Raw genomic sequence first — 24,312 nt, 5'->3', positions numbered from 1 at the left:
TAAAGAAATTAATGCATTTAGAGAACATAAGTGCCATAATTGAAACATTACACATGTCATATAATCTACAAACACGCAATATTTGAAATTTCATCATTCATGGCAGCATATTCAAGTTTCAACTTTCAACTCTAAAATGTATAATGGCAGCATAAGTATATAAATGTTCACAAAATTACATATAATGATATGTCCAAGTCCAACTCCAAATGTGAAAAACAACAATGTGAATGAACAAACCAAAGAGAAGACTACATCTTCCTCTTTGTATTTTTCCTAATATAGCTCAATTTTTCAGGCCTTGAGCTAGAAGTAGTAGCAGTGGGTGTTGTGGTAGCTAAATGGTGAGATGATTCTTCTTCAAAGTCAAAGTCCTCATCATCATCCTCATCTTCGTCCTCATCTTCATCCTCCATTTCATCCAATCTTGCTCCTTCTGCATCTTGTGCTGCTCCTCTCTCTATTTCTGCAATTTCTTCTTCGGTAAGGAGGACATCATCACCATCATTTTGTTCATTCATGGTCCAATCACCATATGGATCAATTTCATCCAAGTCAATGGCCTCATGTGAAACACCCTCCACCTGTCTAACTCGAAGGCGAAGGTTGTACCGAACAAATACTAGATCATTGAGCCGCTTTTGTGACAATCTATTTCTCTTCTTTGTGTGAATGCTCTCAAAGACACTCCAATTTCGTTCACACCCAGAAGCACTACATGGCTGAGACAAAACACGGATAGCTATCTTTTGAAGATTAGGCGTGCCGGCACCATAATTCTCCCACCATAAATCTACAAAAAGCATTTAGAAATATTAGAATTGAGAAAAAAATGTAACAATCAAGTTTGTAGGTTTTTTCTTGCACTATTGAACTAAGTTACTAAATTTTTTACCTGGTTGTTGTTTTCCTCTCCTATCAATTGCTAGTTGTGATGAGAAGAGTCTCCCCTTTGCACTTTTGTAGATCTTGAACAATGAACATTTCCAAATTCAGAAATAGATACTAGATAGTCAAAGTGTCAAACTCAAATTCAATAATGAACATTTCCGAATTCATAAATAAAGATAGAGCAATTGCAAATGTCAAATCTCACCTCCAACTCATCAAGAACCTTGTCTCTCAACTCAGGATCAGGTGTCATCTTATCAATGCATGTAATAACACCTGCCATGACCTCCTCATCAGCCCTAAATGAATCAGAGAAGTAGAATTTCGGGTTCAAAAAGTAGGCGAAGGCATGTATCGGTTGGTGGAGTTGGTTTGTCCACCTACGATCAATGATGCGCCAAAGGATTTCACATTTTCTTGTATTTACACGATAGTAATGTGAAATGGCCTCTTTGGCCCTATCCATGGCCTCATAAATGAAACCCATTGGCATGCCCTCTCCATCCACCATACGAAGAACCCTTACCAAAGGTTCTGTCACCTAAAAAAATTAAAACAAATTTTAAATTAGTACAAAATCAACCCCTAAAAAATAAAATCAGCAAATAGACAAGATTGTATAAAGTTATAAACTTTACTTTTGTGTTTGTTACTTACCGCAGTCAACTCCTCTCCACTTTTATTGAACCCTTCATCAAAAACAATGCTCACAATCTTCTCTGCTTCAGGTCTTTTGGAGTATGCAGACCCCAACCAAGCATCTGACACAAACATCTGCTTAAGATGAGGAATGGCACTAAGAATGCTCTGCAAAGTGATGAAGTGGCTAGCAAATCGTGTCACTCCAGGTCGCACAAGGTCCTTGCCATTTGTGTGTTTTCTCATCAAAGCAAGCACCCAAGTATGGTTGTAGATGAATTTGGTGACACTTTTTGCATCTTCAACCACCTTCTTCACCCATCCAATCTTCCCAATGTCCTCTAGCACCAAGTCCAAGCAATGTGCAGCACAAGGACTCCATGTAATCGAAGGATGCCTCTCCATAAGCATTCTACTTGCAGATACATATGCAGCTGCGTTGTCCGTGATAATTTGGACAACATTCTCAACTCCAACTTCCCGAACCACACCATCCAATAGATTACACAAAGTCTCTGCATTTTTTATTTCATTTGAGGCATCAACAGACTTTATGAATACCATTGCACCATTTGAAGCCACCAAGAAGTTGAGAAGAGTCCTATTCCGTCCATCTGTCCATCCATCAGATAAAATGTTGCATCCTTTTCTCTTCCAATACCTTTTCTGATCATCAACCACACCTTGTGTATTTTGCACAGCTTTCTCTAGCAATGGCCCACTGAAGTCATGACCTGTTGGGGCCTTAAACCCCTTACCTGCCACTGTACATGCATTAACAAAACTTTCCCAATACACATTGTTTGCTACATTGAAAGATAGATTATTGTAAAACCAAAAGTTTGAAGCTGCTATCCGTGCTTGTTCATGCTTCTCTCTATTCCATCCTGTACCTTCAAGTGAAGGTTGTGCACTTGGAACATTGCGTGGTACAAAAAAATTAGGGTCTGATCTAACAGGAGTGCCACTAGCCTCACCCTCATTGTCACCAAAAGATGAAAGTGACTGACAACCCCGACTGTGACCAATGGGACCCAAAGTGGACAATGTGGGATTCATTGCAGCTGCCATGGCTTCTCTTGTTTTTTGCCTTTCTTCCTTATGCATATCATTCTCAGCAAGAATGGCCTTCATCTCTCTAATAATTTCAGGAGTTGATTTGGGGCATGCCTCCACACCATATCTAGGTATTTGTGCAAGGTGGTATTTTAATCTATTGATTCCACCAGTCATCCATTTTGTGCATTCGGTGCAAGTGATCTCCCCCTTTTTGCTTCCTGCAATCCCATATTTCCAAGCTTTATCTCTTTGTCTTCCTGACCTTGGGGTTGCCCTTGGAGTTGAACTTGCCATTTGCTGATTTAACATGAAAAAAAAAAATCAGCAGGGTTTAATGGAAAATCAACAAAAAAAATGACAATGAATCATTTGGGAAAAATAGCATTCAAAAACAAGAAAAAAAAAAGAGGAAATAACTTAGAAAAGAAAATAGAAAAAAATTTGGCAGCATATCCCCTTGTTTTTAAAGATTTTTTTCAGTTTCAAAACAATGAAATGATTCAAATGAAAAAAAAAAAGAAAGAGAAAAAATCGTTACCTAGATCTCTCTTGCTGATTTTTCCTTCGTCCCTCTACTCCTCCAAACCTTTCTAACCTGCTATGGCCAAAGAAAAACCAAAATGAAGTGAGAAACAAAAAAAAAACTCTTTTTTTACCCTTTAGGGGCGTGTTTTTCTGGGCCCGCGAGTCCCTGTGAAAGACTCGCGAGTCCGAGCAAAAGACTCGCGCGAATCTTTGCGAAAGACTCGCGAGTCTTTCGCAAGGACTCGCCTGGACTCGCCTCGCGAGTCCTGGGCGAGTCGACTCGCGGCGCATAAGGACTCGCGAGTCCGTGGCGAGTCCGAGGCGAGTCGGCGATTTTTAAAACTATGGGTAGTGTTACCTATTTTTCGCTTCTAGCTGAAAAATAGGTTAAAGAGATGCTAGTTTTTACAAAAGAAGCAAGTATGTACTAATTCTCTATTTTTGTGTTTCCAACTGCACTAAGGAGTGAGCTAAAGATGGTATTTTTAAATACTTCTAGTCTGTAACAACAAAAGAGAGAGACATCTCATCAAAAGGAGCAGTATTTTATTCATATTCAAACATGCGTCCCACACAATGAGCTGTGAGACTAGCTACATGCATCAAGTGCAGAAAAGAGATATACAGATATGTATGCACAAGTACAGGAAATGAAGAAGGCATGTTAAGAATGGAACCAGTCATTGCCTGAATGACTGGAACAGTCGAAGTAGGCTCGACGTTGCCTTTGTCTTGCTGCTTCACCCTGGTCCGTATCTGCTTTTCTTCCGATATCTGCAAAAGAGTTGAAACATGCAATACGTTAGAACATTTTGTTCTAAGCAATGGCTGACTACATTTCTAACATGTGTACTAATGCATGCATATATATATATGATCCCTACATGCATAAGATGCATATAACTCGCATCACAAAGGGATCGCGAAAGGCAAATATCAGATCAAAGGAAAATCACCATACATATGCATATTTTGCTAACAGGTTTGTGTCATGTGCAGGATTAGGAAAAGGGACAGCTTGCTGGTCATAAAATTCACAAAAATGAGTGGAGAAGAATGAGGCTTCCACAAGGGTTGAGCCTAGCTCATGTGAAACGATGGCAAGGTCTCATACAATCAAATTATATCAGAGCTGGTGATAAAAGGAAAAAGAGTAACAAAACGCAAGTATGCAATCACATTATCAGCCAATAAGCATGATAAGACTTTCTTTTTTTAAAGAACGTGAACAAGAGGTGCAAATATCTACAAATGATCAATAAGAGGACATTTTATGCATCAAGCCTAAATTTTTTTTTTTATATGATAAACTGGAGAAGGCGTTATTGTTCAGACATTTCAACAATTTCAAGACAGCTACGTCCTTGCAAATGATATTCAGATTTAAGAGTGTTTTGCAGAAGTATGCAGCTACAGTTTTCATAAAATACATATTTTAATGCACAACATTAAATGGCAGATGACAAAAGGAGGGTTTTTAATGTTTGTTTTTCACCATTTTCAGTCCAAACAATCATTCAGAGATGCACACAGCAGTGAAGTTATCAGAGGATGGGGTCAAGGAATCATTACAATGAAGAAAGAAGAACGGTGCACAAGTCGACTTTGGATATCAAATAGTCCAATCTGGATGGCAATTTACACACCTTGCACAAGCGGATTTTTCATGAACAAGAATAAAGTTATTGTCAAAGTCCTCAAGACATCAAAAGACGACAAATGGTGTGCAGGAAGAAAAGTGATTTCTGCTTATTTCTTTGCAATTACAGTTCCAGTTGTGCTTATGTTTCATGCTCTAGGTGTAGAATCAGATTTTGAGATGATGCTTCAAGCTCATCTCAATAAACCTAATTTGAAAACTCAAGATCCCAACGTTCTTGATGGATTTGGTGATTATTGTAGTATAAGTGAATTGGATAAGAAGATTCAGGCTAAACCTGGTTTAGTGTCTTCTCAAAACACATCCAGTCCTTCAATAGAAATATCAAATCAACACTTTGAATTGCAGCAAAAGCATGAGAATATAAACAGCTTTAGTTGTTCTGTTACCATTGAGATGGGAACTAAAATGGAAGAAACGGGGATTTTACCATTGGAAACAATAAGTCCTTTTCAAGGAATGCTGGGAACAAATAAGTCCTTAGCCGATAATCAATGTGCATCGTTCACTGGTTTGGGCATAAGAAACAACAACCTTGGAGTTATGGAGCAACATTTGCAGATGCCTGGCACTTCTACTGTAGTGCAAGATCAGTCTAATAACATGTTAGCAACTCTGCATGAAATATCTACCTTGAACTCTAATATTTATCAAGTTGAATCAAAAACTGAGAGGGAACCATCTGAAATTGCTGGTCAAGAACTGTTTGGAGAAGCAATGGTTGCAGTGAGGACTTCTAGCATAAATAATTTTCATGAGAAAAATATGCTACCACCTGCTTCAGCACTTCAGTATGCTGATAGTCAGTCTGAATCTTCAGCGTCATTGGGTCTGATTCCATTTACAAACAGGTCAACTGGGGTAAACACAAGTCCTTTGCCTAAGGTGGAGGTGAATGTTGAATGTGTTTACAGATATCCTACAATTTATTCAGGCTGCATTCAAACTTGTGCTTTTGATTGTGGGGAGAATTTCATGAGTCATCTCAGTGTGGGATCACCAGACTTATTAGACAGTGGTCTTTTAACTTCTGAACCAGGTAAAATAGAACAGCATGGTTGGATGAAAGATGAAGCAGATGCTGCAAATAAGAGTTTTTCAGATCAACTTGCTTATGTAAAGCATTCATTGGCTGAGATCATGCCAAACAAGCTACAGTTTCTGAAATGAGAAAGAGGCAAGATACCAAAACTGAAAAGATTGCAATGCAGAATAAAAAATTGGCTATATATGCATGGCGTGGAGCAAATGCGGCTCATATGCAGTATACACTAGAACAAGACTTTCCTAACATCACCACTTTCAAGCTTATGAGGAATTATCGTTCGTCAAGGAACATTTTAAAGGTTGCTTCTATGATGTTGAAAAATATTTCCTATAACCGGTAAGTTGGATCCACAAAGGCACTAAATCTTCTCCCAGTGAAACCAGCAGGGGAACCTATTTGTGTTGAGGAGTTTTCCAATGTTGTTGAAGAAGCAGATTTTGTTGCAGTTCAGATACATAAACTTGTCCCAAAAAAAAATTAGCCAAACTAAGCAGCTGTGTGATATTATATCGTACCCATGCTCAGTCATTTTTGTTTCAATCCTCTCTTACAAGCAAGCAAATTCCTCATGCAGTTATTGGGTCTGTACCATTCTACTCACACAAGGAGGCATTGGAGAACAGACATTGGCTGCACTCAAGCGTTGGGCATTTGATAGAAATTTGACACTTTCAAGTGCTTTGAAATTTATTCGTACTGATGGTATCAACCGTAAGGAGTTGAAAATTAGAACTAATGCAAGAGCTGCATTGCTGCAATTCTGGGAACTGATTGAAGGGTTTCAGAACCTAATTCATACTGAGACAATCAGAACGATTATAGAAGCTATTATTGAAAGGACTGATTTTAAAACGTGTTTAGAGATTTCAGATCAAATTATGGAAGGAATGCAATAACTCATAAGATACAAACATTCTTTCCAGACTTGGTAAAAGGTAGCGAACCTGTAAGCAGAGAGAAAGGTATAAGAAAAAAGGTCGCGCCCAGCAGTAGGGATGGATATCGAACGCCCAGGAAATGCACAGAAACACAAGAAAAATCTCCACGGCGGCTCCCTAAGTAAGCCCGGAATTTATCAAATACAGCAGAAGGGAGATCAAGCTTCGAACGCCCATAGGCCCAGCACTCATAGCGGCGCCCAGCACCAGAAAATGACTGATTTTTTTTCTCTCCTTCCATGCCCAGTTCAAACCCTAGCGGCGCCCAGTTTCCAAATGAAGATTCCAGAAAGTCGAATACAAAAGTGAGGAGGCAAATGAGAGTTTAGGGTTATGTTTCCCCTAAAATGTCTTCGAAATTGCCTATGTCTCCTTTACATTTTATTCTTCCCCCTTCTATGCCACGTAGAATGTAAGAGGCCACATGGTGAGCTATCGCCATATGCTTCTAAGTGATTTTATAAATCACTTTAAAAATATGTAACTCACATTGCTTCCTAAGTGATTTCATATCACTTTTTCCTTTTATTTCCACATATCCTATTAAGTGATTTTAAATCACTTAGGAAATATGCCTTCCAATAGATGTAAACAAATGCTTTTTAAAGTTTTAAAAAAAAATAAAAAATCATTGCCTAATTAAACATATGTTTTAATTTCATTTTATTTTATATTTATGGTAAAAATGTAATGAAATATAATAAAAGAAATTATTTACTAAAGTGTACATTAAAACACTTTAATTAAATATATTTTTTTATTACATTTTATTATTTAATAAATAGAAATAATAAAATTATCTTATTAAAGTGATTTATTTTTATTTATCACTTTAAATAAAATAATTCTATTGTTTTTATATTATTAAAGCCTTTACTTTAAATATAAATAAAATAAAATCAAACAAATGTCTAATTAGATAATGATAATTTTTAAAATCACTTTATCAGATATTTGTTTGGAGGTCAGGGAAAGATATTTTTTGCAATTATGAGGGCTTGCAGGCTTGTCAGAGATATTTCAGGGTCATTTATGATGCATTTATGGGGTTTTATGGTTGCAGAATGGGTGGCTTGACTTTTTGGCTCAAGTACATTCCTTTTCAGATATGTTTGGGGCCCAAAAAGTAGGTTTTTTGAGTTTGCTCGACCTAAAATGAGGAGGTGGAGTCTTTTTTGCTTTGAAAAAAAAGCATATATACTAGAAGCCTTCATTTTGGTTAGGGTTCTGATTCATTCATCTTTTAGCAGAATGTAATTTTTGAGTTCTCTCTGCAGGAAGGGATGTTTTTGTAACACATTTTCAGGAATTACAGAGCTTGGTGATACCTTTTTGGCAGCTATAATAGCTTGGCATACATCTCTACTTCTCATCTTTTCTGTTATTGTGTCTTTAGTGTTAGTCAGTTCTTTGTGGTTGGCTTTTTGCCCCCCTTAAAATTGCACTTTCTGTTGATGCCTTATATAGAAATACATATGTTCTTGCAGGTCATAAGCTGTGTTTTTTAGTAATTATCAGTCTTAGGTTGTGAAAGGAGTTTTTTCCTCTTAGGACTGTGATTATCCAGCCTTCTTATGAAGCATTGATGCAAGGATCATGGGTTGTTGGTTAGTGTAAAAGAGTTTTATTATCACTGTTATACTGTGTATCTTTTGCTTAGTTGGATTTCAAAATATCATCTGGTGCAATCACCTTAGATTTAGATTTCAGTTTTACATGTTCTCCTCCTTACTCTTTTCCCTGAAGAAATTGTTAGTTTAGGTGCAAAATTTGAAAAGAACCAGCTTACTCTGGAGGTTCACTCCAATTTTTAGGCAACCCACAGGCCTAGGAGGGTTCCCATGTGTCACAAGCCTGCTGAGTTGATAGCTTAGCAAACAGGGGTGCAGGTTCAAGTGATAACAGGTAGACTGCATGCAAGTGGTCCAATTCACCTCCAAACTGGTCGGTCTTCTCTCCTGAAGAGGGCGCCTTACTAACAAGATATCTCAAGGCCGAACCATGAAGTGTCAACCCAAATCGAGTGTTTATGTGCCACCAAACTGTTTTGATCAGATCTCTTATGTAGCCGATATCTATCACCAAAACTTATAACAATTAGATCGCCTTGTTCTCCCAATGAAATCGGTAGCTTCCAATATCAAAATCGATGCACATTGGATGGTGTATGAACAAAATCGTGGATGGTTCAGTCTGCAAACAATATGACAACCATCAACAATATACTTCGATTTGCCGTCCAAGAACAACAAATCATATCGCTTCCTTCTCTAGGAGAGATTGCTATCTTCAAATCACCATGGAGATACATTCACCATTGTCATTAGCAAAATCGTAGAAATCTGATAAGTCTGAAGCAACTACCTCAAAATCTGATATGAAACCTTGATAAGCTCAATGTGAAAAGCTGAATGCTCCTCACTCATAAAGCAACCCTTCAGAGGATCTTTCACCCCCTCAGTTATGCGATCAATGGGAGTTGACGTTCTGAAGGATCCTAAGTCTGCAGACACCCTTTAGGTTCTACAAAATCCTTTTAATTCTCCAATCTCAAAATCCAAGTTTGCCTTCCTTCTCTTACCCTCTTCTATTTAACCTTTTTCATAACTTGTCATGAGACACCTTCTAGAAGGGGGTAGGTACAATATATTTATTTTTAATTAAGTGACTATTAATTAATATTTTATTTTTATGCTTTAGTCACTTATAATTAAATTAATTAAATATAAAGTCACTTTTTAATAAATAATTCATTTTAATGACTTTATAAGAAATTAATTTAATTAATTTCTCCTTATAATGCCTATTAGCCTAAAGGCTAAAATTGGGGACATTAGAGAATCATTGCCCCTTTGAGTGCGAGGCAAACCCAATACAAAATCCATACTCACTGAGTCCCAAGGCTGAGTTGGAACTGGAAGTGGCTGATATAGCCCAACATTTTGGCTTCTCCCTTTGGCATGTTGACAAATGCTGCACCTTTCCACTTATCTTCTCACATCTGCTTGCATCTTTGGCCACTAATAATGAGTGTTCAACTGCAGATAGGTCTTATCTTGTCCAAAGTGACCAACAAGACTACCACAATGTTTTTCCTTTAACAAATTGTCTCTCATGGATCCTTTAGGAATGCATAACTTATTTCCCTTGAACAACAAACCTTCTTGAATCATAAAGTCCACTCGTGGCTCTCTATTCCTCACAATAGGATCACTGCAAGCTTCAAATGCTTTTTTAAAATCTGCATCCTCTGCATACAACTCTTTCAAACTTTCAAAACCCACGCTGTTAGTTTGTATTTCACAAAGCAACATATTCTTCCTACTCAAAGCATCAGCAAGTTTATTCATTTGCCCACTTTTATGTTTCTAAACAAAGTTAAAACTTTGGAGATACTCAACCCACTTGGCATGTCTGTGATTCAACTCGTGTTGGCTGTTTTTAAACTGTAGAGCATGATTATCCGTATACACAATGGATTCCTTGGGTAGCAAATAATGTCTCCATTTTTATAATGTCTGAACCGAGGCATAAAATTCCAAAACATAAGAAGAATACTTCCTTTTAGCCTCATTTAGTTTCTCACTAAAGTATGCTACAATTTTACCTTCTTGACTGAGGACTGCCCCAATAGCCAATCCACTTGCATCACACTCCACTTGAAACACTATGTCAAAATCAGGCAAAGCAAGAATGGGCTGCTCACTTACCTTTTGTTTAAGAAATTTAAAACTTTCTTCAGCCTTCTTAGTCCATTCAAAATATCTCTTATTCCCCTTAATAGTCTCAAGGATAGGAGCAACAACATGACTGAAATTTCTTATAAATTTTCTATAAAAACTTGCCAATCCATGAAAAATCGTTACCTCCATTACACTCTTTGGTGTGGGCCAATCAAGGTTATGTAAGGTCATAAGGACCATTTGGAGTCGATTCAAATCATTTTGTAAGACTATTAAAGCCATTATGCTCTTGGTGACCTATAAGGTCTTGACAAGGTCAAAGTTGGTGAAAGCATGTAAAAATGCCCAATATGGGTTGAGATGATGTAATAAGGTCATTTAAGCATGTCTAGAGAGTAATTAGATGATTTGGAGTGAATAGGACAAGGTTTGGAGTCATGTTGTCAAGTTTGACAGAAGTTGGAAAGTTGTCACAATGCAAAATTGCAAAATTTGAAAAAAAAGATGTAACGAATGGTCAAATCAGTTTAAAGGTAGTTAGAGTCGGTTTGGGGGTTGGTTTTGATGTAGTTATTATATATGTGAGTAAGGGAGGTCGAATCATTGTTGGTTGGTGTGTATTGAGGGAAGAGATTAATAAAATTTGAAGATTTTCTGTATTTACACTATCCTTCCCTGATGTTACAGTCTTATCCATTGCATTTTTTATTCTTAAATCTCATTCATTTGTTTGGGAAACCTGTTGGACATGTTAGGAGAATGAATTTTCTGCATTTTGGTCTTGGTTTCATTTAATTTCATTGTGTCTTGGCAAAGTAATATCAAATTTGGTGAACACTGTCAAAACCCTGCCAAGGGTTACCCATTTTCGTAAAACCCTCATAACTTTTGTTTTAACTGTTGGATATGGCTATAAATTGGAGAAAAGTTCTTTAACTAGGCAATCTACAATCTCACTGGAGCGATTGGCTTCATGATCAATTTTGCAAAAGTTGTTAAAGACTGTTTGTTATAGTTCATAGTGAAAATCAGACTGGTAAAGGCAGAAACAGTCACATTGTAGCAACTTGTATGGACATATACGACTTGGTATTGGTATGAAACCACTTGAATTTGTTGGCTACATGAACTAACTTTAATTTTCTTCAAGTTTCATCGATTTTCATGGAGAAATGAGTACGTTATGATCATTTTTGTGAAAGCAGCCTATTCAAAAAATATTATTCAGAATTTGCAGTTAGAAAATGTGTTAGTACAACTATGTATGGTCGAGTACGGACTTGAAACTTGTTTGAGAGGAAGGCTAATGATGTTACAACAAAACTTTCTTTTTATCAGAAAAACTAGTAAGGCCTTTTGAGGGGTCAAATAGGCTCATTCTCAAAAACTGTCATTTTTCTGTATAGGCTCTTGTCGTTGCTAGAATAGGAAGTGTGTGGAATTAATGTTTGTGAGGGTTTCTAAGGGTGTGTTAGTATTTGATTCTGTATAAGATATGATGGTTGATAGTTCTCTAATTCTTGAAGGTTATCAAGGGTGCAATGATGTTGTATTGAATTGCTACAAGAAGTCTTTGAAGTTACGGGGGTCTAGTGAACAGTAGAAACAATAATTGTCATTTGTAGCCATAAGGCAAGGAGTCATTATGAAGGGGAGTTTTGAGTTTGTGAAGTATGATATGGTTGTTGTTTAGGATGTGATTCTTGATGAGTCCTTATGTATTTGAGATGTTGGGATGCTTGAAGATCTGTGATACAAGCCTTGTGTTGAGTTTGGTGAAGGGCATTGAAATGTTTCCAAGTTGTTGAGTCATGAACCCAAGCCTCTGCATCAATAAGCCTGCTCAGTTACCAACAATTGATGACCTTTTTGCAACCATGACACCTTATATGGTGATCGATGCTTGATTCTTTTAAGGTCCAACTTATCTCCCATCTATGCTGCAACAATGTTGTCCGTACTACCACTATCAATAACAATCTACTACATTTACCTTTGGACTTACATTTGGTTTTGAATAAGGCCCTCCTTTGTATAGGTTCTTGGTTTTCTTTATGTGGCTTTAGCAATACCCTCTTCAACAATAATGACTCACCGGATTTTGGTTTCTCCTTGAGGTGAACAGGTGACCCCATACTTTCTTGATCAGCAGGAACAATCTGATCACTCCATTCAAACTTCATACACCCCTCTTGAGAGGACTAAGAACATTCCCAACTATTGTGCCCGATTTGGTTGCACTTGAAGCATTTTCCAGTGAATCCTCTTCCTCTACCTTGTGAACCACCTCTTCCATAGGATCTTCCACCTTTGTTTTGGTAACCTCCTCTAACATTGTTGGCTGTCCCACTACTACTTCCAGCCTCTTCTCCTTGATGGTGCTGCTGTCCTCTACCGAATTGTTGTCCCCTTTCTCTAAAACCTCTTTCTCTCTTCTTCTCTTGTTGACTTTGCTTTCGCTGCAATTTCTCCTCTACCTTTAAGGCAAGTCGGTAAGCCTCTTCAAGGATCCTAGGGGACATGAGACTTAGTTCATCTTGCAAACTATACTTCAAGCCATTCATATATTGGGCTATTTTCTCCATATCTTCCTCAGTATGGCCAAACCGAATCACCAAATTATAAAATTCTTCAGTGTAATCTTTAACTGTCATGTCCTTCTCCTTCAAATCCTGCAATCTTTTGAAAAGGTTTGTTTGATAGTGTCCAAGAAGGAACTTGGCCTTTAGTTTTGCGACCATTCGATCCCACAAACTAATCTTCTCTTTGTTCTCCCTTCTTCTCTCTGATTGGATAAAGTCCCACCACATAGCAGCATGGCCTTTCAATCTAGTGCAGGCAAATTGATCTCTCTTTTGCTCTCCCACTTCCTCATACTCAAAATATTTATCCAAATCATTGATCCAGTCAATTAAATCTTCACCATTGAGGCTTCTCGAATATGTAGGAACCTCTATCTTGGGTTTGGAACCCACATTCAATACTGTCCTCAACAATCTCTCCTCAAACCTTTCAGGTTCTTCATGTGCTTCTTCATTCACTTCTTGTTCTTGCTCGTCCTTTTCATTCTCACTCACATCATCTTCAGGGGTTCCCCTTCTTTGTGCCCTTTCCAAGTCATCCATTCAAGCCATCAAATGCTGCAACATTTCTTGAATTCCCTCAGCGGGAACTCTTCTGCCTCTTCCTCGGGCACCACCTCTGCCAATTCTCCTCGGAGGCATTCTGTCTGCACAACTCAAGCCCAATCTCTTTTAGGCTCTGATACCACTATGATGGCACGTCTTCTTTGTGCCCTTTCCAAGTCATCCATTTGGGCCATCAAATGCTGCAACATTTCTTGAATTCCCTCACTAGGAACTCTTCTGCCTCTTCCTCAGGCTCCACCTCTGCCCATTCTCCTCGGAGGCATTCTATCTGCACAACTCAAGGCCAATCTCTTTTAGGCTTTGATACCACTATGATGGCACATCTTGCTGATCAACAAACAATAAACAAAAACACAAAAACTTATGAGCAATTGACAAGGGAATTAATGATAGGAATTTCAAGAATTTAAGACAGGGAAAACATTTTATTAACAATCTATTCCAATTACAACAGGTAACAAAACACAAAACATTACAAAACACATTGATCAAAAACTATCTTCTTTCACCATGTCCATAATGTTTACAATGCTAATCGACTCTGGAAGGAGTCAGTTTGTTTGATGATTCACAACAAAATAATTACTGGCTTCATTGGCCTTCTCACAGACACACTTGATTGACCGGACTTTCCAATTTGATTTTTTTCACCTCTTACTTATTCGGCCATTCTTCGATGGGTCAGATTTCCTACACACACAATGTCTCCCTCTGCTGAGTGGAATTCGACCCTCCTTCACAATGTGACCAACCCCCGATTCACCCACAGACACCTTACTAATAGAGCAGAAGTGGGTTGGCAAACGACTGCCAACATGGCTTTTGGAAACCGACTACCAACATGAAACTATGTAACAGACTCCAATTGAGTGCAACTATCGGTCGGTATGTGTGACATTGAACTCCATTGAGAACACAACTTCCTGTCATAGTTAAGATAAGAACAAAAATATGGACTGACTCACACAAAACTGCGACAAGAATAGGAAGAAACAAAATTCCAACCTGTTGATGCGGGAAATTGTACTGCTACTCTTTCAATCAACACATAATAGATTATCGAGATAATCCCATTCGCTCTTGCATAAGGAGGCTTCTAGTGCTACTGAGATGATCACAAGACGACGACCTCGAGGTTTAAACTGACAGTTCTTGACTATGGGATAACTCAATGGCTCATGTATTTTTCTGGTAAACACAAAGGGACTGAAATATCCCCCTTAATTTTTTCCAATTTTTTTCCCACAATTACATTCAACTCAACACTTGTTATGGTTAGGAAATGAAAACCAAATGCTGCTGAAAGTAACCCTCCACTTTTTGATGACAGAGGGCCCAATCTGGGAGGGTGAGAGCATACAGTGTTGAGGGGATCGTTAGGTGCTTGAAAACTGAAATTGATTACAAATTTTGGCGGCAAGCCAACCCCTTCCACTTTTTCAGTAGGATAGAAGACCAAAAGACTTGGCGGTAAACCAGCCAAGGAGAAACTCCAACACACAAACAAATCAACTCTACCGCAGTATTTTAGCGGGAGGACTTATTACAAACAAAAATCAACTCGATCGCAGTATTTCAGCGGGAGGATTTATTACAACAAATCAACTCTACTGCAATATTTCAGCGGAAGGACTGAACTCACTTTCTGATTACAAACATAGAAGGCGGCCAAGCCATCCTCTTCCACTTGTGCAGTGGGAATTACAAATAAGATGCAAACAGTGATAGCTAATGGTACTACCATTTAGCTTTTACAATGACTCATTCTGAAAAATGGCAGGTAATATGAAATATAAGCTATTACAAACATAGAATTGAAGGAGAAGCACGAAAACAAGGAAAAGCTTTGCAAGAGAGTAAAAACCACAATACCAAACTGCTGTTACAGAGAACAGCCTATTGCAACTCCACCAATCTGCCACCACGAACCACAACAAAATAAGGAAAGCCACACCAACTTGTGGGACAATCCCGGTGCTTCAGGTTCCTTAGAGGACTCTGCCACCTTGGGAGGCATCTACCCTGCACACCAGGACATGAATTACATGGCGGTTTCAAGAGCATAAATGAGGTTAGCGATGCCCATCAACGACATTAGTACCAAAATCAGCAGCATAATCAAAACAACATAATGATGAAATTTGAAAAAATTATAGCTTGTTCCACTTTTCAGATTTGTTGCATGGCTGGGAACCTTGGGTTTGGCATGGTTTCAAGTTTAAATTTTGTTGGCTTTGTGTATTTTGCAATTTTGGACTAGTTTGAATTTTGCTTAGCAAGATGTGGGGGGAATTTTTAGCATGTGAGGGCTTGTTTGAGTGATGTTTTGAGATTTTCTATTCTGGCCGCAAATCCCAAAATTTTCCCAGGTTGGGTTTTGTGATTATGGGTTTTAGTTGTGTTCATTTGACTTGGGGGGTTTGCTTTGAGATAAAATTTCTAAAATATAAACCATGTGCAAGCGATTTGGCTAACCCTACCCTTTGAATGCAGCAATTTATCAGCATTTCAAAAACATGGAACTCCACGTATGTGAGTGAGTCATAAATACATACCTGAAATCAGACAAAATGCCCAATAATCATGTGAAGATCTGAGGGCTTCTAGTTCCAGCGTTGAACAAGGGCAATTGAGAGGATAAAGATTTCAAAATGTCCGCCTTCCTTCTTTAAAATTTATCAATTTGCCTTAGAGGATTAAGCTACACTCTCCCTTTATTGTTTGGCAGCAAAGTAGGGCTTCATTCGGCAATTGAAGGTAACATGAGTAAAACCGCGCCCTAGGTTATGATTAAACCATGCAAACCTTTCAAACTACTTTTCCTTAACACCCAACAATATTGAGGAAAAATTTCGGCGATTTTAGGCAAAAAGTGAAAACACTTCCCCTTTTATAAAGTTTATAACTTTTCTTAGCCCCCTCCGACATAACTTCAGTGTTTTGGAAGCGAAAAGAAGGCGCTCGAACCCCTCTTCCTTGTGTCACTCAATGCCTTAGTCACTTAAGGAAAATGATCGGTGATTTAAGGCGAAAGAGAACAAGTCGAGCTTAACACTTCAGCAATTAATTTTATCAAATTTCCACAATCCATAACTGAATTATTAAGTTGCTTTTGGATTTAATTGTGTCTATCTTTTTTGCATCAACGTTTCGGATCACACTCTTTGATCCATCATCAGGATGAGAGAGTGTCAAGAGATGTAAAAATTAATAAATTGCAGACAAAGGCCTTTGTATTTGCAGACAAAGGCTCACTTTACCAATTCCTAAGCAAACTCGGGTGCGAATTTGGGGCGTGTTCTTAAAACACAATTTGGTCTTTCTTTTCCTATGTCGGCCTTTATTCAACGATTTGAAGAGAAAAGGCGAAAAGGCATTCATCGTTTTATGTTAAAAAAAAACTTTAGTCGCTTGGGGAAAAAATCAGGGAATTAAAGGCAAAATGCAAAAAAAAAAACGTTTATGTTTTGATGCCTATAACCATATCAAATTCCCCTTCTTTTCTTTTCACACTTCCCCTAATAAAGGAGAAAGTTCGGCGATTAAAGACAAAAGTGCAAAAAAAAAAGAAGAACTCTTCACGCCTAAGCCTTTCAAATTTTTAAAATAAAATAGATTCCTTCATTAGTGCTTGAAATTTTTTTGTAAATGGAGATTTTTAACTTTAATTATACATTCAAGTTCACCCTACAGTCCTAGGTTCATTCAATCTGACGAGTTCAATATTCTCAAGGGACAATCAAAAAACCTTTCATTTTGAAATGACATCTACCTTAGCTTATGAGTTTGAGGTCTAAGTTGTCCAGACCTATGCAGAAGTTTCAAATTTGCACTATTTTTCTTTGAAATGGCTCAAACTTACTTCAATGGACCTCTGGTTTCTTCACAAACATTGGTCTCTTCTCTTGTCTTGGACCTTGTGAAATTTTGAAATCATAGCCTGAACACCGTTTCTCACGTCTTGCGGTATCTTAGGGTCATACTTTCTCTTCCTTCTACCTCATAATCTGCCAACCTAACAAAATCCTACTCAAGACCTCGACGAGGTGAACAACGAAAGGGTGTCCCTGTCGACAACGGGTAGCATGTGCTAGGCACAACACAACCAAAATCTAAAACTGAAAGAAAAATTAAATGCCAAAAACCATTAAAGGAAAAGGGATGTCCCTGCATCATTGAATGTAAAGTTTGTTCTCTTCGCCATGATAATCTGAATGTAATTGCTGTGCATGACATTATCTAAGACATCAGTGAAACTATTTCCAACACCTTCTTGAGGACGAAACCCTCTTGGAGAAGATTCGCTTCGATGGGGAGAGATCTACCTTGGTTTATTTGGTGAGATTTCTTTAGAATCTCAGCTTGAGCATACTAGTTCGATTGATTTGTTCGAAGATTTCAGATAAAAGTTCATAGTGGAGTTTGTTGAAGAGTTTAGAGATTTATTTGTGTTAAAATCAGAGCTTTGGGTTTGTTGTGTGAGACACTAGGTTTTTTTGGATGCCGTCTTGGAGAGTTTATATTTGTTAAATATCTACTTCAGTTTGGGAAATTGGATTTTTTTGTGTTCTTTGAGGGTTTCTAATGGTGGTTCATTGGTGATTTATTTTATGAGTAATTCTGCTCTAGGCATGTGGAGTTGTAACCCTAGGCATGGGGCTCTTCGATATACTTCTTGCAGATTCATGTATATCTTTATCATGGCGTGAAGGACCCTTGCTTTAATTGGATGCCATATTTTAGACATGGTCATTTAAGGCTTTGATAAGAAGATTGGTGGAGGTTTTATAGTGTTGAATCTTTATTTCAAGTGTGACTGTTGCTGGATGTATTAAGGTGATTTTGTGTGACTAAGCGATTTCCTTTCCTTCTTGGCATAAGTTCCTGCAAGAAATGAGGTCTCTGAGACTATAAAGAAGGGCGTGTGAGGTTGTTTTACTTGAAAGTTTTGGGATGTATGGAAGGAGGCCAAACATGAATATTGGTGTCTAAATGCTGCTGCTATTCCTTCATTTCAGTGCACAGTGATAAGGGAGAAGACCTGAACTGTTGTATTGATATTTGTGGACATTTCTCTTGAACAACATTGAAGAGTGAAGAGGATGAGTAGGAGCCAGCACCTCTTACGTAGAGTGGAATGATTAAGGGAATTATGTGAAACATATTTGCTGCTGTATGTTTCAGTCTACTGCTATATATCTTCAAATTTGTAAGGGTTAGCAATATGTCTTGGTTTGGCATTAAATAAAGTTCAGAAGTTTTATCAATTTGAAATCTAATCTATGATATGATTTAAGGTATTCTTTCTTGGAGAAGTTTGCTTTCTCTGTTTATTCATTTTTAGCTTAAGGACAAATATAATTCCAAATCATATTGCAAATCTGAAACCTACTTGCAAGTCTGAAACAAAATATTAAAACCATCAAGAAAACTGTTTATTAAAATGACATGGTTAAGAATGGAATCAGTAAGGGTGCCAACTGTTTGACAAACTACCTTCATAGCTGAGAGAGTGAAAAAAGTGCAAAAAATCTGGTTGCAATTTGGTGTATCATCTTACACTCAATGCATTAAGTGCTATCATAAACCTACCAAAATGATCTTCAATCACCATTTCTTGCTCAACAAATGTGCTGATTTTCCCTCCAATGGCATATATTTGTTGTTCAAAATCTAGTTTTTCACTCCTTGTGTTTGAAAACAAAATGAATGTTTTAAGGGTGTAAGAGATGATTTTAAGTGTTTTTCTATTAACGCTTATGTTATTTCATTATCTTTTTGAACTAGGTACCCATGCCTTGAGTCCTCGGGACTTGGTTAGGGTTACTCACCAAGTCTTGGTGTGTAATATTCCCATTTCGAACCTGAAGACAGCTAGAATCAATAAACAATTAAATAAGTTTTAATTAAAGATATGAACTTATTATTAAAGAAAACGATTAATTACGATCGTGATATCAAGGAAGCACTGATACATCTTGATTGGCTTAATAAGCTACACCACTGCCGATCATCATCAATATTCTTAAAGATAGTATGAAGTATGGAATCAGCAGATACGATATTGATACGTAGTCTTCATATCTGGCAATACGATCAATTACATGGAGTTCAATCACATGTGACGAGTTAACAAGAAGCGGGCGTCCAAGATACCATTTACGGAAGGATACATAATAATATGAGAATATATAATAGTCCAGAGATATTCCAATCATATGATCAAGAAATGCGATGGGATGAGATCAACGATAATGCGGATTAAGGCATATATCTTTGCCAACCAGTAATCATAATCCAAGGAGAATCCGATAATATTTATGCCATCGAACCATTAAGTATTTATCATCGATTCCCATCTAATGATGATATCGATCATGGTTAAGGAAGAACCAAACCAATCACATTAACTAACAACAATAATTGATTAGTTTAATGAAGAGATTTGATTATGATAAACAAACCTCAATAATTGAATAGACACCACCAATTGATTGTATCCATATATATGGGCAATCACTTCATTACCAAGAGGAGGGGATTTGGTTCTGTATATTGTTTTCTGTTCTAGTTGGAAGAGCTCTTAGCGAGCAAGGCCGAAGGCCCAAAAATTGTGTGCATGTAACCGAGCAGTATTCACATCCAAAACAGCACCATAAACTTTGCATGACATCGTTGCCAGATCTGAAACAGCAATCAATTGATTGTTGCATACTATTATTTCCAAACCAGACATAGCCATCCATATTGCCATAGGCAATATTGATTTCTATCTCTTTGCATATATATATATACTGTCATATCTGAAACAGCAAGTAATTATTACAGATAGTGTAAATAAGTATCAATCTTCTCAAAGTATATTATTAATCATAACAACCACAGAGAGCAAGTGAAGTAATTACTATCATTTATCACATAAATATAGTCATCTATTCAATTGCACAAATTTATTGTTGAAATCAGACACTATAATTCTAAGAATTGAAAGTAATTGTCCCAATTGTCTTATAAGGGACATTACAAGTGGTATGAAAACTTCACATTTTGTGGTTAAATCGCATTGTTCCTAAAACGGGCCATTACAAGAGGTATCAAAACTTTACATTTTGTGGTTAAATCGCATTGTTCTCAAAATGGGACATTACAAGTGGTATCAAAGCTTATAATACTGCCAGCCTGTTGGAAGAACATTCCAGATGGGCAGAAGATGAAGATCATTTGAAGAATGATACAAACCATGACACAATACAACAGCACTGAAGAAAAATTAGATAAATTGTTGAGCAAGCTAACACCAGTGTACAAGAATGGAAACAAGGGAGGTAATAGAAATCAATTCATTCAAACTCCTACAACAAATTCAATGTCAGTACCATCAACCTTCCCATCTAAAACCGAACATCAAACCAGTGAGCCAACATCGGCTGATCTACATGAGCAATGGTGACAAGATTGGTTAAAAGAAGGCCTTCAACAAGATGTCTTTAGAGGACTACATTGACCTAAGGATGAAGTACCAGCCTAAGGAGCAAAGAAATCATCACTTGAACCTAAGAAGGGGAAGCAATAGGCAAGAACACCTTAAGGAACATGAGGTAAATGATTGCAATACAACAATTGCATCAGGAATCTCACACAACCACTTCCCACATAAAATGGAGGCATTGGAAGTGGTTACATCAAAAGAAAAAGGCCTAATGGCAAAATGTGAAGCCCTAGAAGAGGTCAAAGCAAGAGATGATCATCAAACACCACAAGTGCAAGGAAAGAAGAAAGAGGCTATTGACTCCCCATATATCACAAATGAGTTAAGTATATGGATCCATAGGGATGATAAGGATGACCTCACATCATCTCAAGGATCGCACAAAGGATGTGAACCACAACTCTCTTTCATCCATTGTTGTAAATGATACAAGTAATGCTTCTAGTACAAGAAAATCAGAAGTTACTTCTTGCATCTGACCCAATCACTTCAAAGTAGATAAACAAGGAAATGTAATATTGAAGATATGGAGGGAACAAATACAAAAGATGGTGAATAAAAATAGAAGAACATCTACAAGTCATGAAACCCCAAATAATTATGACAGCAAGGATAAGATAATAAGTATTGAAGAGACATCACCATCAAGGAGACAAGGCATGACAATCAAGCACTTCACAAAACTTACTAACAACAAGGGAGATGAAGATGAATCGAAAGGTTACCCAAAGAAATCAGATAGAGAAGAGTTGGAAGAAATGAAGCTTGGTCCTAAGAACAAGGATAAATTTCAACTTATTCATAATCCCTTGTTTGAAATTGAAGTGGACCAAACCTATAACAACCCACTTAGTGAAGTAAATGAAGAGGCTATCTTGGGATCACACAAAGGCAAAGATGAAAACAAATTTTGGGATCCCGGTGCATCCTCAACCAAGGAAATATTGAGACCCAGATGAACCCTTGCTGGTTCAATTCCTCAATCTGCTGTAATTTAATATTTATTTGTGTTTTTGATTATTAGAGATGGTCTTTCAGTAATAGACAAGTTGCAGAAGGGGGTTTCTTTAATTTTCAATACATATTGAAAGAATACATGAAATTAATCAGCTGAAACAAGAAATTGGAGAATTTTGAACCATACTCGTAGGTCCTTAGCCAATTTATTGAAATTAAAAGATTCAAACCAGCAACTTACAAAGTTCTGATTTTTATTCTGAAAACAATTCAAATCTGCTCTTATTTAATAATAAGATGCCGAAACAGTAAGAAGATGGCGCCAATAAATGAGCAAGCTATGTGTTTGGGAAAAAGACTTCCAAACCACAGAAAATTATCAGCAATAACAACAAATAGAAAACCTACAACAAATCTGTCTTGTAAGAAGCCAAATCTGCCCCAATTTGATTCAATTTGACTTCTGAATGAAGCCAACCAAGCTGCAACAATTTGATTGATCTTTCACAATCTCAAAGCTATTGAATTTTGAAGAATACACTCTCTCCAAAACAGGTCCAAACCCTAGCCACCATAGCCAAGTGCTCAAAAGAAATGTCAAATGCTCAATATCCAATTAATGAGGTTTAATTTCATCTTGGCCGCCTAAATACCCCAAAGGTGCGATTTTTAGCATTTAGGGTTTTAAAAATCATAACTTACTTTTAGGGTTCCCAACTTAACCCGAAAAGGGATGCCCAACTTAGGAGATATAAATTTTTCACTTAAATAAATTTAACTGATGCACTTTATGATTTTATTTTAATATTTCATTAAAACATTAATAGCCTGCGAGAACCACTTAAAAATTCATATCTCCCTCGTTATCGCTCATAAACTGAATCCGTTAGAAGCTGGGGCCACAGTTCGCCATGCCAGTGAAAATAGGACCATGTCTATTTTTAGCAGTTTTTCCCTAAAAAATAGGAAATCCTCATATGATGTCAGAAATTGATAAAACGAAGATTAGAACTGAACTCAACACTGAACTAGAACAAATAGACTAACCATTCCTCAAGATACTGCATTACTGACCCCCTTATCCGTACCCTGTTAGCCTACAAGGGTCCAAAAATAGGCTAACTCCTCAAACCACTGCCTGTGACTAGGATGGGGACATTATAGTCCGCCCTCCCCGAATTTGCTTGTCCTCAAGCAAACTTAAAGCTAGATGCTGTAAAATAGTATCACTCTCCCATGTAGCATCCTTTATTGGCAAATCTGTCCACTTAACCAAATATTCCCTGATGACACGCCTCCGTAGATGACGCTCTCTAAATTCCAGAATGGCCTCAAGTACTAGCACTAATTTCCCCTCATCATCCAAGGGTGGCAAATCTACAGAAGGAACTATGTGTTTTCCCAAAGCCTTCTTGAGGTGCGATACATGAAACACATTATGTACCCTATTGTCTGTCGGTAACTCCAACTCATAAGCCACCTCACCAACACGCCTGACAATCATGAATGGTCTATAGTAGCGTGGCTTGAGTTTCTTTGCACCTTTCTTCCTCAGGGTGGACTGCCTATAGGGCTGAAGCATCAAATATACCATATCTCCAATCTCAAATGCTTGCTCAACCCTCTTCTGATCAGCATATTGCTTCTGCTGATTTTGAGCCTTCTGGATGTTCTCACGAAGAGCTCTCATAATGTCCTAGTTCTCCTGTAACAGATCCCCAGCACTAGGCACTCTGCAATCGCTCAACAATAAATCCAGGAAACTCGGTGCATCATAACCATACAAAGCTCTGAAAGGTTTCATATGAATAGTCATGTGGTGAGTGGAATTATAACAATACTCGCACAAGTGTAACCACTTCACCAAAGCCTTTTGCTTCCCTGAAATGTAGTTCTGCGAGTATCCTTCCACCCATTTGTTGACAATCTTTGTTTGTCCATTAGTTTGGGGCTGGTAACTAGTACTAGGAGTGAGCTCTGTCCTGCAAAGTCTGAATAACTCTTGCCAGAAGTGACCCATGAACTTTCTGTCCCTATCACTGACAATACTCCGAGGTAAACCATGCAATCTGAACAGAGAAACGAGACTCGCCCGGACTCGCCCAGACTCGGCGAGTCCGAGTACGAGTCATGCTCGGCGAGTCCGAGTACGAGTCATGCTCGGCGAGTCCTAGGGACTCGGACTTGGACTCGTCCAAGTCTGGGGAGTAAACTCGCCAGACTCGCCGAGTTGGCGAGTTTGGCTCAAAATCGCTAGACTCGGCGAGTCCTGAG

General features: G+C 37.8%; 2 protein-coding genes across 3 annotated transcripts in view; one reads left to right on the top strand and one right to left on the bottom strand.

Annotated features, from left to right (window-relative positions):
- The window catches only part of LOC131060183 (F-box protein 7), a 336,958-nt gene that overhangs the window by 235,251 nt on the left and 77,395 nt on the right, over positions 1–24,312 (top strand). The window lies entirely within an intron of this gene.
- Positions 138–1,503, bottom strand: LOC131857160 (uncharacterized). Its single transcript, XM_059209322.1, has 3 exons — positions 1,097–1,503; positions 896–968; positions 138–793 (listed from the first exon to the last, which is right to left on the bottom strand). Exons 1-3 carry the CDS (start codon positions 1,400–1,402, stop codon positions 252–254), a joined length of 921 nt encoding a protein of 306 aa, XP_059065305.1. The 5' UTR covers positions 1,403–1,503; the 3' UTR covers positions 138–251.

Source organism: Cryptomeria japonica, chromosome 7, assembly GCF_030272615.1.
Source record: "Cryptomeria japonica chromosome 7, Sugi_1.0, whole genome shotgun sequence".
NCBI classification, from domain to species: domain Eukaryota; kingdom Viridiplantae; phylum Streptophyta; class Pinopsida; order Cupressales; family Cupressaceae; genus Cryptomeria; species Cryptomeria japonica.
Note: the sequence above shows the minus strand (reverse complement) of the source record. Positions and strands in the feature narration are given on the sequence as shown.

Coding starts and splice junctions, on each gene's coding strand:
- LOC131857160 (XM_059209322.1), bottom strand. CDS start 1,402: ATGGTGGATGGAGAGGGCATGCCAATGGGTTTCATTTATGAGGCCATG. Junction 969..1,096: donor AGGTTCTTGATGAGTTGGAG/GTGAGATTTGAC, acceptor TCATTGTTCAAG/ATCTACAAAAGTGCAAAGGG. Junction 794..895: donor GAGAGGAAAACAACAACCAG/GTAAAAAATTTA, acceptor TGCTTTTTGTAG/ATTTATGGTGGGAGAATTAT.